The 16988-nt window shown below is 50.2% G+C and overlaps 1 protein-coding gene across 1 annotated transcript; it reads left to right on the top strand.

Moving 5' to 3' along the window:
* The first annotated feature begins 2006 nt into the window (after positions 1–2006).
* On the top strand, positions 2007–15420 carry LOC128723393 (neurogenic protein big brain). Its single transcript, XM_053817125.1, has 6 exons — positions 2007–2182; positions 2526–2692; positions 3951–4077; positions 12316–12523; positions 14055–14857; positions 15018–15420. Exons 1-6 carry the CDS (start codon positions 2016–2018, stop codon positions 15418–15420), a joined length of 1875 nt encoding a protein of 624 aa, XP_053673100.1. The 5' UTR covers positions 2007–2015.
* The last annotated feature ends 1568 nt before the right edge of the window (positions 15421–16988 follow it).

The following is a 16988-nucleotide window of genomic DNA, read 5'->3' as shown; positions in this document are numbered from 1 at the left end:
GCCCGAGGGGGCCATCGGATATTATGCAAATAGTGCGTGCCGAGTTCCGCTGCTTCCTTAATAAATTACATGTAATTATGCATACACGGCGATTCATTTGAATATTGGCCGCGTAATTGGTTTCACTTTTGGCCGATCGCGGTTTGTCCGTCCGTCGAAGCGCCGAAAGACGACGGGAAGAAATTGTCCAATCCAATCTGCCGGCGGGCGTAATTGTTTGGGGATGTTTTTTCGTTTCCCTTTTTTCTGTGACATTATATTTGGCATTCGTCAATTTGAGATGCATTTAACAGGGAATGCTTTCTGCGAGCGGGTCTGTGAGGAGAGGGATGATTTCGATGGCAAAAAAAGACAATTTATTGTACTTACTTTCAAGCGATTTGCAGGAAAGTAGCTGAGCAAAGAACACACCATCTGTGGGAATAATAAAAAGATCACTTTAATACATAGAATACGATCTATTTGCTGCTTGCAGGAAGACCCAAAAAAAACAGCACCATCAAACCGCCAGTTTGGGGATGATTTATGAGCACAATACGAGCCAAGCCTTTTGTGCATTTCATCCGGCATAATGGGCCGCAGTGTTCTATGGGGCAAAAGGACCAACAGAGGAATTGAAAAAAAAAAAAGCGCGCGCATCTGAAAGGCGGCCCATCGCACCGCGAGTGTATGATTTTAACCTCAAAAACCAAATTCCCACGGTGGTTCACTTCCCGACGCGCAAAACAACCGAAGCACCGCTGGTGGAGTTTAATTTAACCGCTTCCCATACGGTTCACGCTGCATTCGCGGAAGACGGGAAGAAAAATCAACCACTAAACAGCGGCGAAAACAAAAAAAAACGGTCGTGTACCATCGTCCTTTGCATCGAAAAGTTTGGCCGCCATAAAACGCCACTCGTAATTAACCCGACACGGAAGCCGTGGCCACGTTTCGGAAGGCAAGTGGATAAAGCGACAAGGAAGAAGAGCCACGGGGAACAAGAAGCGTTGCGGGAATAACAAAAAAAAATCGCACATCCAAAACAAGCATCCCCCGCCGAACTATAGGAAGCGCCGAAATGCGCTAGTTAAATGCCGCCCCGGTTTTGGAAAAAAAAGCAGAACCTTCCACACGAAAACGCACGGTTTGGGCGATATCGCACGATTTTCCACCAGAAAAGCCCCCAGAAACCGTTTCAAAGCAGGGGCTGCTGGCCAGAGCGAAAGGACACGCACAAAACTGCAGGCAGAATGTGTTTTTTAGGGGTTCGACCGTGTGCTCGGTGATGCATTCAATGCACATCATGAGTGAGCGAGAGAGAGAGAGAGAGAGAGAGAGAGAGAGAGAGAGAGAGAGAGAGAGCGAGAGTGAAGAAAATTCACCCTTAAAAAAAGGAGCGCTACAAATCTCGTCCTGCGTGCGAGTGAAAGAGAACGAGCGAACTGCACCCGCTAGAGTGAGACGGCACGCTCTTGCTCTCTCATCCGCTCTCTCGCCGTTAGGTCGCGCGGGGCAACATCGCAGCCGCCTATGCTGAGCATAAATTCTATGCTGCCAGTGCCGACCATTCGATCTCGTGCGCTCGGAACGGAAGGACGCGCTTTTTTGCCGCTACTCGAACGGTCAGCTTTTCCTGTGCGTGCGTGTGTGTTTCTGTGCCGTGAAGTGGGTGTGTGCGATTGTGAATTTTTAATAAAAAAAAAAGTAGACGGCCACGACACGTGCTACCGACGAATATTCAACAAGTGGCCGCCCCAACCAACGGAACATCCGTGATCGGGATTCGGGGTTATAAACGGCACGGCACCCTTAGTTTGTTCACCCAACCATGCGGACGGTTTGACTTCTGTCTATTCCACCACACACACGGAAACCACGGAGTGCAAGTGTGCATTGCAGTGCGAACTAATCAACTCCCCAGCCAATTGACCCTTTTTTTGTGATCGAAAAAGGGGGAGCCGAGTCGTTGATTGAGCGTTGAGGGTGTGTTTTTCGTGTGTGAGTGCGTGCGTGCGTGCGTTACCGTGGCAACCATGGCGGACGAAAGCCTACACGTACCGGACACCAGCATCGACTTCCACATCGTGCAGCTGTTCGAGCGGCTCGAGGCGATGCGAAAGGAACCGGGCCAAAAGCTGTCCCGTTCGTTGCAGGGCCGCATCAACATGCACACCGAGCTGCGCAGCCTGGAACTCTGGCGGTAAGGTGGCCTTATCGTGGGGTTTTTATTTCTTTTTTTCTTTAACGAGCCGCCATTCGAACACTTGAGCCAATAAAACGCGACGAGCGAAACTCACCCCCTTCATTTTGCGCCGGGAATCGGTGTTCAAATATGCATGACTCGTGTGCGGATGTGGGGTGGAGTTGTGGAGTGTGGAGCAGAAACACACACACACCACCCCCCACTATTGCCGGTATAATAATAAAACGAAATAGGGGGGTCGTTTTTGGGTGATTGGATTTTAAAATTTCATCCCCACAAAACGCGCAACGCAATCGCAATCTAATGCATTTCGCTTCATTCGCTTTTCCTTCCACAACAGATCGATCACGTGCGAGAGTTTGGCGTCCTTTTTCTACGTTTTCATCGTGTGCGGAGCGGCGGCCGGAGCCGGTGTTGGGGCAAGCGTGTCCTCCGTCCTGCTGGCCACAGCGCTTTCGTCCGGTTTCTCCATGATCGCGCTAACCCAGTGCTTCCTGCACACGTCGGGTGAGTCGGCCTAATCGGCATGCAAAAACTTTCTCCCACCGGTGCAGGTCCTTTTTCCTTGTTGGGACCCCATTTTTTTTTGCTTGCTTGCTCTCCTTCACTGCGCTTTCGATAAACAATTATTCGGTACGAACGATGTCGTCGATGATCGGTGCTGCAGCGTAGAACACGGTTTCAGGACACACGACCAGAGAAAGCCACCCCAGTTGGAGGTCGGAGAAAGTCGAGGGTTGGTTCTATGGTGATGGGAGATCAGAAACAAAAAAAAGAGCCCAATTACATCGCTTAACGCCACCAACCGTGTTCGGTGGGTCGTGTGCCTCGACGATCGCAAACCATCACCGTACGGCATAATCACCATTAAGGGCGCAGGAAGCGACGCCAACCGGCATACCACGGAGCCGTTGCCTTAATTTCAACCCCATTGCTTGAGGCGTGCTGGCGACATTCGATGCGTCTTCAATTCCCCACCATCTTCCTGCAATTTGCTGATAAAGGTTGCCATCCCCATGAAGAACGACAAGAGCAAAAGGGCAACGAAAAAGCGAAGCTGATACTGGCGGAATTCGGCGAGCTGAAAATCGGCCCATTCGCAGACCAAAGGGGCCATAATTTCTCCACCATGGCTGCCGTTTGTGGGTCATAAAGAACGACCGAGACGCGTACGAGGAAAATGTGCATCATCAGCGGGAATTGATGGTAGCGACAGAATTGCAACCGGGGGATGATGAGCGACAGAGCAACCAAGAGAGAGAGAGAGAGAGAGAGAGAGAGAGCGGACAAAAAATGACAATCCTCCTCCCGAAAGCACAAAAGCGCGCTGGGTCGAGTTTAAGGCAGCGGAAAATAATGGAAAAAAGATGCGGCCCCGAAACAAACGTACAGCTGCCGGCGAAGCAGAAGACCTGTGGTCCTTTCGGCAAGGCGAACCATCCTGGCTCTGTTGCTTTTGCTTTTTGCCATTTTTTCACCCGATTCCGATCACTTCTCGGTTCTCCCTTGGGCAAGGCAAACCGTGTCTGACCGTGCCTCGGGGTCATCCTTGGCAGGGCCTTAGCTGATCCAATCCGACCGGGAAAACACCGAAGACCGTTTGTTTGTCTTGCCTTCCTTGAGTCCTTTCAGCGTCGGAGGAGATGGCCACCCGGCTATGATTTCGGTCCTACTTCGAATAGCGAAGAAAATGGCGCATGTTTCACTCACGACGGTTGGTTCTAATTGTGCTGTGTGTGTCCTTTCTTACCACGTTTCGTTTCAGGAGCACACGTCAACCCGGCCGTCTCGATAGGGATGCTGGTCGCGCGCCAAATTTCACCACTCCGTGCTCTGCTGTACATCGTGGCGCAAAGTGGAGGTTCCATCGCTGGAGCTGCTCTGCTGTATGGGTAAGTGTCCTGAGAAGACTCACCGAATGTATTAGCATACCCTTGAACAGCTCCAGCACGCGCTGCTGCTGCCTTTTTTTGCATCAAAATCGAAACACCCGTGCGTGTGCGTGTTTCTCGCTTCCCCAACATAACCTCGGCTAAAATCCTCGGCTCCAAACCACACGGCGGCACACGAAAAGCTGTCCCAGGTTGCTTGAGCGCAGGATGATAATTTATGGACCCCCACCATCACTGTAATCACCCAACGGCAGGTGATACATTCCGCTTTCTCGGTGCGTTTCTTTTGCGCTTTTGTTTCATCGAGCGTGTGTTTGTGGCTTATTTTCCTACCTGCGCTTGGTTTTAATTTTTCGCTTGCTTGCCGCCGGTTTTGGCATGTGCAGCTTTCGGTGCTTTGGTGTTTTTCGTCGTGCCGGTTTTTCTTTTTCTGTGCTTTCGGTTGGAGCAAACACATGCCAATCCATGCACGGCCGGCGCCGAAATGTGTCTTATTTTTTGTTGCCAGCTCGCGGAAGACACGCACCTTGGAAAGGAGACTCGATTAAGAAAAGGAGTCTCTGAAGTCGCTGCAGCAGTCAATGCACTCGATGCAACCGGGCTTTGCGCGAAAAAATTGATGTAAACGACCTCACATCGGGTATAATCTATTCCCGCCGTTAGCCCGACCGATTGCCACCTCATTTGTTTCTCAAAATGCACTTTTAGATGCAATATTTCACGCCCTTTTTTCGTCCTAAAGCACCACCATCGTGACGGGGCAACATTTGACCTGCATTTTGTATCCAATAAGCCGCTAAATCTTACGCCGAGAGGTGAAAAAATCGTCCCCACGCTCTAACACCACCCATAAATTGATCGATTCATCTTCATTAACCTGCCACGAGACCGATTAAATCGTGGGCAGCCCGTTGTTGTGCAATGTGCACGCACATATTCTCCGTCCTCCACAGCCGCGAGCAGCAGAACCATTACAAAATCAAAACAAAATCCCTTATTTATTGGCTCTCGGCAGGGGAGAAGAAAAAAAACCCTCAAACTGCACGCGCTACGATGTCGATTTTTGTCGATGTTTATAAACATCGACCGCGACATCGTGAAGATAAATTATCACGCAGCCTAAACACCCATGCGACGGCAGCAATTAGCTCGTGGCACGGGAAAAACCCCCGTGAACGTTCGTCACCCTTTTTGGCGCCCTTTTGGGAGGAGGTTGATAAATTCTCACAACCAACCAACACCTGCCAACGTTCCACGGTGAACATCTTCGGTGAAAGCATCGCACCATCTCATATTTGGCGCGATTTTGGGTGAGCTACAACACGCGTGGGCCCGAAAAGATGCAACTGGTGGGTGTACCGAGATGCAAGCCACCATTTTGTCGGCGAGAAAGCGTAAATCCGATCCGTGTTTCGTTCCGCGCTGCATGGGAATGCATGCCTGGTGCTGGTGCCGGGACCCGAGTGCAGCTGTTGCACTTTAGGCGGGCTTTAGGCGGAACCAGCGCTCGCCTAAATAATCACAGAGCTCAGATGCTAGATGGGCTGGCATGCCTTTAGCAACAGGCGAACCAGCGAAGGAGCGTACGGACGCGGAAAGCCGAAAATACGGACGCAAAAGGACGAGGCAAAGGTTCAGGTCAAAATCTGTTCTCTGGTGCATCCTTGGGACGCTCATCCTCGGGTCCGTCTTCGAGAAGGTTACCGATTTTGGGACCCGTCGAGAAAATCCGCCCCTTCGAAGGCCGCTTAATGCGCTGGGATGTGTGTGTGTGTGTGTATGCCCGCGCTCATCGGCTGTCTCCTGATCGCAGGATCTCGCAGGATCTGGTTGCTTAACATCAGCAACAACAATCTGTTGAATGTGCTTCGCTCGTTCGCTGGCTGTGAATCTGTCTGAAATCTGACGCCATCTGTGCATCGTTGGTTTTGGAAATTCGCTGCCCAGCGATTCTGGGAAAGCCCCACGCTGATCCGCTTAAAATCCGCTGCTCGTTTCGTGGAGATCAGCATTTTCTCTCTCGAATCAAATGGAAACCTGCAAGCAGTGCGCTGATTCACGCCAAAGCAGGAAGGGAATCGCCCCCCAAAAAGAGCAAGCTCCAGCAATCAAGCAAGCAAACAAAAAACTAAACCAACCAGTCTATGGCGCAACCAGCTGCCAGGTGTATTTGGTGTCCTACCACGACGATTCGTCCACGTCCGTTGCGATCGGACAATGGGTTCGATTTATTCCTCGCCTCGGAACAGCTGTTCGCGCTTGGATCGATTTTTATCGCGATCACGTCATATTGGTTGGCGTCAGAGAAAGAGAAAGAGAAAGAGAGAGAGAGAGAGAGAGAGAGAGAGAGATAGTGCGACCACGACGAGGGATCCTCGGGGGATGAAATGCAGTCACGATTATGCATACGCACGGCAAACAGCACCGGAGCAGTGCATGCTTTCTCCCGGTCGGCTCGAATTAGTGGCATTCTGGAAGGGTGGCGATTGCAGCTGAACAGCATTGTCCAACAATGCCCATCCATCATGAAGCCTGCGCGATCTGTAGCTTACCGTCACGATCCCGTGCTTCGTGGTCAACCCGCGTTCTGCCAGCGCGACATTAGGCCATCGAAAAGCCACTCGACCCTCGGAATAATTTGACCAAAGCAACGGTCCCTTGCGAGAAAACGCAGCCACGCGATGACAGCTGCAACCATTTTCGGGTTTCTTTTCTTGGTTCATTTTTTTTTCTGCTTCTTGTGGTCCTGTGTCTTCTCGACCTCGCTCTGCTCCTTTTGTGTGTCTCGTGATTTCGTGGCATGGGTTGGTCTTTTTTTTTTTTTGCTGGTGATATTGTCGAAAACCCACCATCACCACCAGATTGGCCTCCTATCGCGGTTGGTTTCTTTGTCGTCCTCCAGCGCGTGTAATGAAGCACCCAGACGCGGGGTTTCAAAGTCCATCTCGCTGATGGAACCACTGGGGAGAGAATGAGCATATGATTGCCATATGGTTTCGAAGCCCGATAGCGACCCCAAGGCCTATCGATGGTGAGAACGAGCGTCAATTGTCGAGCAGAGCGTTTCAATCTGTCATCACGCGAACGGAGACATCCGTGGCCGAGAACCTCGCTTTACGCGGTTGTTCCACGGGACGATAATCTTTCCCCCACGATCTCTCGTGCCTCGTGTGAGAAGCTGTCAAACGACTAGCGACGTTCCGTACTTGAAAAGGACCCCAGAAACGTTCATCCCAAGCGTTCGACGTCAAAAGGGGGCCAAAGGAACAACGCACCATAATAATTGGTTTCGATGTAAATTAAACTCTCTCAATTTCAGTGCAGTGTGCTTGTACCGACAGCTCAGAGTGATGTTTTTTTTTCCCTCCACGGCCCTTATTGTTCTTTTCTTGCTCCCTTGGGAGTTGGGAGATCCGTTTTCTAAAGGCGCTGGTGTCGACAGCGCATTGAAGTGCCGCACTCGGTGTTTCAGTGGCTTTACGGAAGCAAAAGGCTGCAGCCAGGCGTCATTAGCACACCGTCCTGGGAAATGGGTGCGTTCCGAAAGGCACCGAAGAAAAGCGAACCGTCTGGTTTGGCACGAGAAACATGTGTCTTGAATTTGTTGCACCCCTTTTTCGCCGCCAGAGCCATATTTTACATGCCGTACAGCATCGTGGCGGTGTCACTGGGAGGTCAATGAGCGATGGGAAGCGAGTAAATGTGTTCGCTTTAGAAGAACCACCGGCTTCAGTGACTTGCTGTGTGGGGAATCGAGTCAGGCCAATTTCTCGTCCGAACACTCGAAGCGTAACACAGATAGCAGACGAACAGGGGGTTCTCGGAACGCGACAAATCTCTGGGAAAATGTGCCGCCCAAGTGCGCCGAGTGTCTCGTGGAATCGTTTTGAAGGAGCTCTAATTGATCCGATTAGTTTTATTAAGCAGTCGTACTAACGTGTGAGCGTATGTGTCCGTATGTGTGTATCTCCGTAGAATTGCGTTGTTTGCCATTCTCCGACTCAAAAGGACCTCTGGCTCAAAAAGGACCCAATTCCCGCCCCCTGTTCGAAAGCTGCAGAAAAAAAACGAAACGCACACAAAATGGAAGTGAGATGCTACCTGTGCGACCTGTGCAAAAACCCGTGGCACTTAGCGACGAAATGAAAAACCCATGGGAAAACCGTGCTCACTCGCGATGCCTTTCGGCAGGTTCCATCCACGGGCCTCGGGTGGGCCTGCTTCTTCCACGTAGCTTCAGAAGGCTGGGGGTTTTTCTTTCCTCGGAATCTTTTTTCCCTCTGCTTACAATACAAAACGAAGCGGAATGCTAAACAGGAAACGGCAACAGAAAGCGCCGACCCTTCGGAACCAGGTGCTCTATCCTTGCGCTATGTGCGGCCCTTTTTTTCCTACTCTCTCTCTCTCTCTTTCTCGAGGCTCACTGGCAGCAATCCTTCGCTGCGACCGTCCGTTGTGTGCATATGAATATCTGATTTTCCGTTCCGTCTTCGCTGTTTGTGCTGGTGCCCGTTTTTTTTTTCTTCGCCCTTCAGTTTTTCTCCTCTTACACCGTTAACATGCTCGTAATGTAATGGCATCCGTGTGAGGGTAGCTGCGTGGTGCACCTTTGACCTGTGGCTCAGAAAGCCGGAGCCCTACGAGAGCATGTTAGCCCACGGGTGGCCACGGTTCACTTGGCTTTGAACAGTTTTATTTAACCAGCAGCTCGGTATTGCTTCTGCTGCTGGTCATGCAAATAAAACGGCGGAGATACACACGAAACTGGGCGCTTTCGAATCGCTTCCGAAAGGGAAACACCCGAATCGAAGTTGTCCCAAACACATGACGCCGTTCGTGGTGCTAGAACTATCGCAGCTTCGCTATCTCACGGTGTGGCCATTTGATGGAAGCATATTTCACGGTCGGCGAGTGGCATTTGCATACGCCCGTAGCCGTAATCTGCAACCAATTTGCAATTTCACATCGAGAGAGGGAAAAAGAGAGATCGTGCGATCGGCGGGAGCAGTTTCACGGACTAATAGAACTGTGAATTTTTATTGCTAATTTATGCATACAAAGATAGCGGCTCGGGTAAGCTACGAGGGAGCGAGTGGATCGAAGATGATTGCCAATTTTAAAACGCGATTGCCATTTTGTGTTAGGGGTTCGTCGAATTGCAGGTTGTGGAGAATTTCGTACGGTTGCGGTTTCGTTTGTAGCAATTAAGTTGTTTCGGGCGTGGACAAATTTATAAACTACACGTTCCCGGTCGGTCTGTACGGACAGGAAGTGAACGATTTAGGGTGACAGGATGCGCCTGTCGGCACAATTGTTCTGATGAACCTACGAGATGCCTGATTTATTCCGGATTGTGACCGAAACGCGGCGTCTTCACGCCGGCGAGTGACATTTTGACGGGCTTTCCTTCGAGCGCCGGAAGAACGTGATTCGAAAGGCAATCGGGTGTGTTCTTCTACGGATCCAAAAACCCTAACAGCCGCAGCTACTGACGAGAACAACCCGCGGCACCAGCTCCTGGACGGAAAAAGAGGAAGGAAAAAAAATATCGACATTTGGCTGCAATGCCCTGTGACTGTGTGGCACTTGTTTAATCGAGCTGTGTGTATCGTTGGGATCATGCACCCAAAAAACACTGTCCTGTGAGAACAAAAGAGTGCCAGATTAACGCCACACCCATTCGCTGACAGAGGAAAACGCACGGAAATGCACCAAATTTCCCGGCATCCTTGCTAACGATGTCCATAAATCTCCCACGACAGTGCATTGAAGTGGAGGATGATTATTTTTTATGTGTGTGTGTGGCCATCCCTCCCTACGAGTTCGTCCTTTTGCGTCCTTTTTGCTGATTAACGCAAGGCAAACAATGCAATCGCTGCAACACTTTTCTCTCCACCATTCGATGGTCGGGGTGCGATTTTCCGATGACAATGATACACTTTTCCACCCAAAAAAAAACAAGGAAAACCCTCCCGAGGGTTGATCCTTTCACCGAGGTTCCCGGGTGCCATATGCAAATAAATAATAACCACAATCACCGTGGGCTCGTCGGGCGGATGTTATTGTTGCGCCTTCTCGAGGAGGGGTTCGCTCGATTGGCTTAGTCACGATTGGGTTCGAACGAGGAAACGATTGCAGGGTAATAACATCTGCATATGCCGACAATTATGCACTTCCGAGGGCCAACCATGTCGGATTGTGTCTACAGAACGGACGAAAGGATTCACCAGAAGGACGTTCGGACAGATGTGAAGATCTTGCGTAAAGACGAACGCGAATTCAATTATCTTCTGACCACTTCAAGTCATCAGCAGAAAAGGCACTGAAGCTGACAACAGACGGATGGAAAGATCCCGACGATGAGTCAATTCAACTGGAACCGATAATTCGTTCGACATTCGATGACTTTTGGGTGATTCGATTTGTGGCGTCTCGACGGATTGTGGTCGTAAAACCTTCAGCGGTTTTAAAATTTATCACCCTGCATGGGTTGCAAGGACTCGTGGCGAACATTCTGTGCGAAATGAGAAACCAATGGCCAGTGGCGTGTAATTCGCACTTGTTCCCTTTTGGTGGTAGGTCGTGTACAAAAAACAGAACTGTAACAAACTGCTTTGACCCGCAAACCCACTGGCGCCCTTTTTTACACTCACACACATCGAGGGAAAAAAATTGGCCATGTTTCCCTCGCGCCCCTGTTCGTTTCCGACCGCAACGGCGGAGGTCACAGAAAAACAAACAACTGTTCGCTAGAGCGCTTGCCCTCCTGGCCAATTTCAACCCCTCGATGTGGGCTCGAAGGACTTTCCAACCCTCCGAGGTTTTTTCGCTGAATGTGGATGCTCGCTTCCGGATGCTGCCAGAGGATCTAGACAGACGAGGCAGTGCGTAGTGTTATCGCACCCTGGTCGAAGTGATTTAAACTCTCCACTCGACATGTATCAATTACGGGGATGAACTTTAAAATCCACTCCGAAAGGGTCACTTGGGACGCAGGGTTTCGGAAGTTGCGCTCAAGCGAAAAACACATCCTCTGCCGTCTGGACCAAAATCGGACCGGAACTGGTTTTTCCCCTTGGCAATTTTAAAATTATCACACGATCACTTGCGGTCGAGCAGTGGCTAAAAAAAATCATATTCTCCGAAAACCATCGTCAACCACCCCAACGAAAGCGGGAACTGCACGTGATATCGTAATTGAATTAAAATCCACTTGTTGTCGCTCCCATGCGACCTCGCGAACGGGAAGCACAAGTGGAATGGATGATATATCATGCGGCCCTGTTTTTCCCCCATTTTTCACTGACGTTCGATGAAGAAGTGCACTTTCAGGCAGGGATCAATTAGGCCTTTTTTGAAACATGTGCGCGTCCGCTCAAAGGCGCAGGTCTCCCGAAGACTAGAGAGCCCTTCAGGACGCGAGAGGAGCAGTTTCAAACGCAACCACTGGCAGGACGTTCTCACGGAAGCGACGACTAACGGGGCGCTTACATTTACCCTGCGCGTTTATTTATGTAGTCGAACACGCCACAACACATTACCACGAGACAATTATCCGTTATTTCGGCTCCCGCATCCGCGAGCCAAACGCCCGAAGGATCGTCACTCCGGACGTGGGACCATTTTTCAAGTGCCCTTTGGAAGATTTCGGGATCTTTAGACCACAAACACAAACATTCGAGCGGGGTCCCTAAACGACCGTTACACGTCGGGACGAAGGACCTCCACGGGAGATTTTACAGACTCCCGGGTGACATGCATTCTGAGAAATGGGTACTTCAGTGACACTTTGCAGTGACTTCTTGGCCATCCCGAAATCGCCTGATCGTTGTTCTCACCTTGACGTAGCGCAAATCTCGCATCCTTGGTGTGTTTATCAGTGGGATCTTCTCAAAGCACCAATTGCTGAATCCCGCAGGGCTCGAATGCACCTCTAGACCGGGCTAATTCTACCTGCCATCCATATCCTGGCCGGTAATTTCGGTTCTTCCCACTTGCGCAGGATTTTCCAACCGCTTTCGTACCAATTGCCAAACCAAATTATCCAAATTACCTGTCATCCGTCCCGGAATTCCTCCGGTGGCGTTGTTCAAAACCCCTCAGTGGGTAACTGTGAAAACTGTCCCTTTGACTCTGCGTGCGCTTTGATCCTTCTCTTCTGCGTCGTCGCTGTCGTCGTCTTCTTGTCACCAATTTTCCACGTCCTAATTCGTGCCGCTTTTCTCTTCACATTCGCAGCGTCACCGTGCCCGGCTACCAGGGCAATCTGCAGGCGGCCGTTTCCCACAGCTCATCCCTAGCCGCCTGGGAGCGGTTCGGTGTCGAGCTCATCCTGACGTTCATCGTCGTCCTGGTGTACCTCATCTCGACGAGCTCGTTTAAGAAGTACTTTGGTTCATCCGCGATCGCCATCGGTGCGGCGTACAGTGCGTGCAGTTTCGTGTCGGTAAGATCAAACAAACAGCCTGTCCACTCCTCTAGCTACCTACCATCCCATTCCTACCACGGGATTTCGTCACATTCCTGAAGTTTTGCCTCCAGGAACCGGATGCCTGGAAGGTGCCTGCTTGGGTTGGCTTAAAACCGGTGCCAATTGGACATTGTTGCGATCAGATCGCATTCCCGCTAGCCTACCTTTGGGCTTCCCATTTTACGGTCGATCGTAAATGTGTGTTTAATTGTACGTGTGTGTGTGTGATCACACTCCCTTTACCGTTCCGTCCCGTGACCCAAGATCCAGCGTGCGAAGAAGGATAAAAAAAAGAGATAAATCCTCCGCGAACCGCGGGATCCTTGCGTTCCGGGGATGGAATGCGAGACCGATGTTATCGTGCAATCGAAAAAAAATCCACTATTTAATGAAGATACCATCGCAACCCACGCCCAGGATGGGTCCGGTTTCGGGCCTGCGATATGTTTCCATCCTGATAACGGTCCTCGCGTACCACTCCCTAATCGAATGTGAACGCATTGGGCCTCGAGGTCGATTACATCGCTCCAGTTACAACCGCCGGCACTGCTAGCGAATGTTTGCCCAAAAATAGACTCCTCTCTGTAGCTCTCTTTCACGCTCACACAACCACGCACGATCGCCAGCATTAAATGATAAGCGATCAGTGCCTAACATGTGCTTTCCAACCCGGACCCGCGCGTCCTGCGCATGCCAGCATGAAATTATGTTGTACCGCACACACCCTGTCCCTGTGGCGTGTCCCGTTTCGGCGTACACATGCACGTGTGCTTTTTATACTGGTTTGTTTTTTTCCCCTTGCTTTTTTTGAACCTTCGTGTTCGCTTTCTGTTGGTAAACGATTTCCGTTTCAAAACTTGATGAAGGTGGAATGGACGCACGAAGCGAAACGGAGGGGGAGGGGAGAGAAAAATCCTGCCACACACTAGCGCTCGCGATACCCAACTGGCGACTCGAATAGACAAACCGAAGGTATGAAATTTGAATCTGGATGAAACACCTGCCCGGTGCCGTTTTCTGCTTCGCGTACGTTCCACCATTCGTGCGAGTTGGTGCCCGTTCGCCGTTCCTGCGTGGTGCGATTCTTACGAAAAAGGTGTCAGTTCGAGCATAACAGAGAAAAACGAACAGAAAAGGTACGCAGAAGAAGATAGATAAAAAAAAGCAGGCTCGCTTCACCGGATCTGCGTCCTAACGAAGCGATCGTGCGCGTCCTTTTGAGCACTTCCTTAAACTATGCGGATGCCCCAGTGAAAGGGAAGGATATCCTTCTCAAACTTTGTGGTCCATACAATCGGTACCCAGGTAGCCTTCGGAGATGGCCATTGTTCACCGTGATCAACGAGATCCGGCGTGGACATGTGCATGTGCTAAGGCGCGTGTGAAAACGCGTTTCGCAATGGCGATCTTCCCGCAACGAGTTCTATGCGCTCTAAAAGATCCTCGCGGCTCTAACGAGACTCTCGGCTAATGTATTTGGTTTATTTGTTGATTTATTCCCTCACAGATGCCCTACCTAAACCCAGCTCGCTCGCTCGGTCCATCCTTCGTGCTCAACAAGTGGGACAACCATTGGGTGTACTGGGTTGGACCGTTGGTCGGAGGAGCCATTTCCGGTGTGCTGCACGAGTTCATCTTCAGCGCAAAGCGATCAGCCAGGCGCTCGAAGGACGACGTTGACTCGAGCCTCAACTCGGAAGATGACATCAACTACGATATGGACCTGGAGAAGCCGCACCAACAGCAACATCAGCAGCACCAACAACAGCAGCTGCAACACCAGGGCAAGTACCATCAGTACCGGGCTCCGAGTGGAACTCTCACCGGAAGTCAGCAGCGTTACTGTCAGAGCATCTACACGGCCGAGCCAACCTCTAAGGTGGAGCGAATCGAACCGATCTACGGTGGAACCAAGTCGATGTACTGCAAATCACCACCACTGACTCGCGCCAACCTAAACCGTTCGCAATCGGTCTACGCTAAGAGCAACACGGCACTTAACCGTGACCTGCCAGCTCGCTCAGGACCTCTTGTTCCAGCTCAAAGTTTGTACCCATTGCGTGTGTCTGCCGCACCTCAGACACACCTGCAGAATCAAAACGTGCAGAACCAACTGCAACAACGCTCAGATAGCATCTACGGCATCCGTGGTTCAATGCGACAACCTGCCCCAGGCGTAACTTCTCAGATGCCTCCCCAGATGGCGCCACCAACCGGCGAAGGTCCTGGCTTCCAACCGATCTACGGTGCGCGTTCCAACAACCCCAACTGCTCGACGGACGCGCTCAAGTTCGACCGTGACCCCAACAGGTAGGTTTGTATGCGCGTTTTTTTTTTGTTTTCGCGACACATCGCAGGATGAGTTCTAATCGCTCCTACTTTCCCCACCACACCGACTGACTGACAGTTCTCTCCTTTGAACCTCCCACGCACGCTTCGTTTCCTGCAACGCAACGACGCCTCCTCGCAGCCGTGACGACACGCTCAGCTCGAAGTTTTCGCGCGGAACCGGAGCAAACCGGCCGGACTCGATGTACGGTGGAGCAGGTCAGCGGCGCATCCATTCGGCGCAGTCGGATGATAGCTCGTACGGGTCGTACCATGGTCCTGGACCTGCGCTAACGCCACCGACACGTAACGCTAGTAACGGCAGCAGCAGCTACAACCCGGTCGTAGGAACCGTGCTGCCAAACTACGAACGCAAGACGTCCTCATCGTCCGCCTCGAACCAGCAACAGCAGCAGCAATCGCAGTCGGCTCGCGGAGGACAGGCTGGTTCCAGTATACAGAATACGAGCCTTCCACCACCACCACCACCGCTACACCACGCGATGCCACCATCCTACGCCATGCATCCTGTGAGGCAGAACTAGATCATCTGGCGAGACTTCCTAGACTCCTCGAAGACTTCCCACTAGCTAGCTAGCTAACTTCCATGATCGTATGCATGCGTGTTTGAGTTTGCGTGTTTGTGTGTACGCTTGCGTGTGTGCGTGTGTTTGCGTGTGTCCGTGTGTCAGCACACAGTTTAGGTTAGAATTTGGGGCATGCCCCAAACCTGGACTGCACCACCTTGTGTGGACGTGGTCCAGATCGTCGGCAAGCTTTTCTACGGACGCCCAGTGCTACGGCCGGTTACGCGCGAATCGGCAAATCGACCTTCCAGATCGATCATATTCCGTGCGGCCGGTTGTAATCAAATTTATACAATTAATCGTCGAGTGGTCGCTTGACACAGCCGCATCTATCGTTGATATTAAGAGACTGAAACGGCACCACCTGTTCGTCTACCTGTTCCGAGTGCAGGTGCTTCGGAGCAAAAAACGGCCATATGATATCGTGTAATCGTTCTAGGGTTTCATGAGCGTTGTACGGGCGATCGGATTCGCCCGGTGTAGTTCGTAATATTCCAAAGTTTCGGACCCTTTCGAATACCACGTCGCACATGCGTGGCGGGCTTACAGCTAGTACAAATGTAAATAGATAGATTCGGTTCGATTTTTGTTTTCATACGGATAGTTTTATTTCATGTTTTCGCGGTTTAACTTTATTCTTCCTCGTAGGCTAGATTAGTTATTGGAGTGGAATTGTGCGTACATAACGCAGGTTGCGTGCGGTTAGGCAGTTGGAGGGAATCAGATCGAATGTTCATAATACGACAGGCTTAACGCTGATGGAACTAGCGAGCGTTGAAATGTTCATAGGTTTATGCGACGTTCGCATCGATAGTTTAGTGAGGCTGAGACGAAAGTATGCATAATCATGTTACTAATGTTGCAAAAAGTATCCTATAATGTACATATTTATTTGTGATTTATATAGACAAGATTATAACTCATTTAACAAATTTTACAGTAACCATCGAATTGTGGCAAAATAAATAACAAAATCTTTTCTTAAGAGGAGGTTTTTTTTATTGTCGTGCTACAGGCTGAAAGAAATTTACAATGTAAAATAAGTAAGTATGTAGTGTAAGCTATATTATTATATGATGAAATAATAGCGCAAACTTTTAAAATAAATGCGAAATTGAAATACTAGGGCTTTCAACAATTTGATTATCACGAAGAAGTATTCAAAGTACACCCTTTAAAGGTTTTTCTTGGCGTTTATGCTTTTATTTATCCGTAGTGTGCTGCTTCAATTGTTTGTTAAGTAAATTTAAACAAAATATCGTTTTTTACGATCAGTTCACATTTTATTCGAATGATCGACAACGCCTGAAAGTATACTATCCAGCACACCCTTCGCATTGTAAGACGTTTGGTATCGATCGCGCGCTTAAGACGTTAGCATCACACATCCTAGAGAAAGATCGAATGGTCGTTCCGAAAACAAAAATGCCACGCGTTGTATTAAAATGATAAAAAAATAAAATTATGCTACTATTGTTTCAGCATTTAGCGTTTGTCATCGAGTTAAAACATCGCACAGACTTAAC

This window comes from Anopheles nili, chromosome 3 (assembly GCF_943737925.1).
Source record: "Anopheles nili chromosome 3, idAnoNiliSN_F5_01, whole genome shotgun sequence".
NCBI classification, from domain to species: Eukaryota; Metazoa; Arthropoda; class Insecta; order Diptera; family Culicidae; genus Anopheles; species Anopheles nili.
This window is presented reverse-complemented; position numbering and strand designations above follow the sequence as displayed.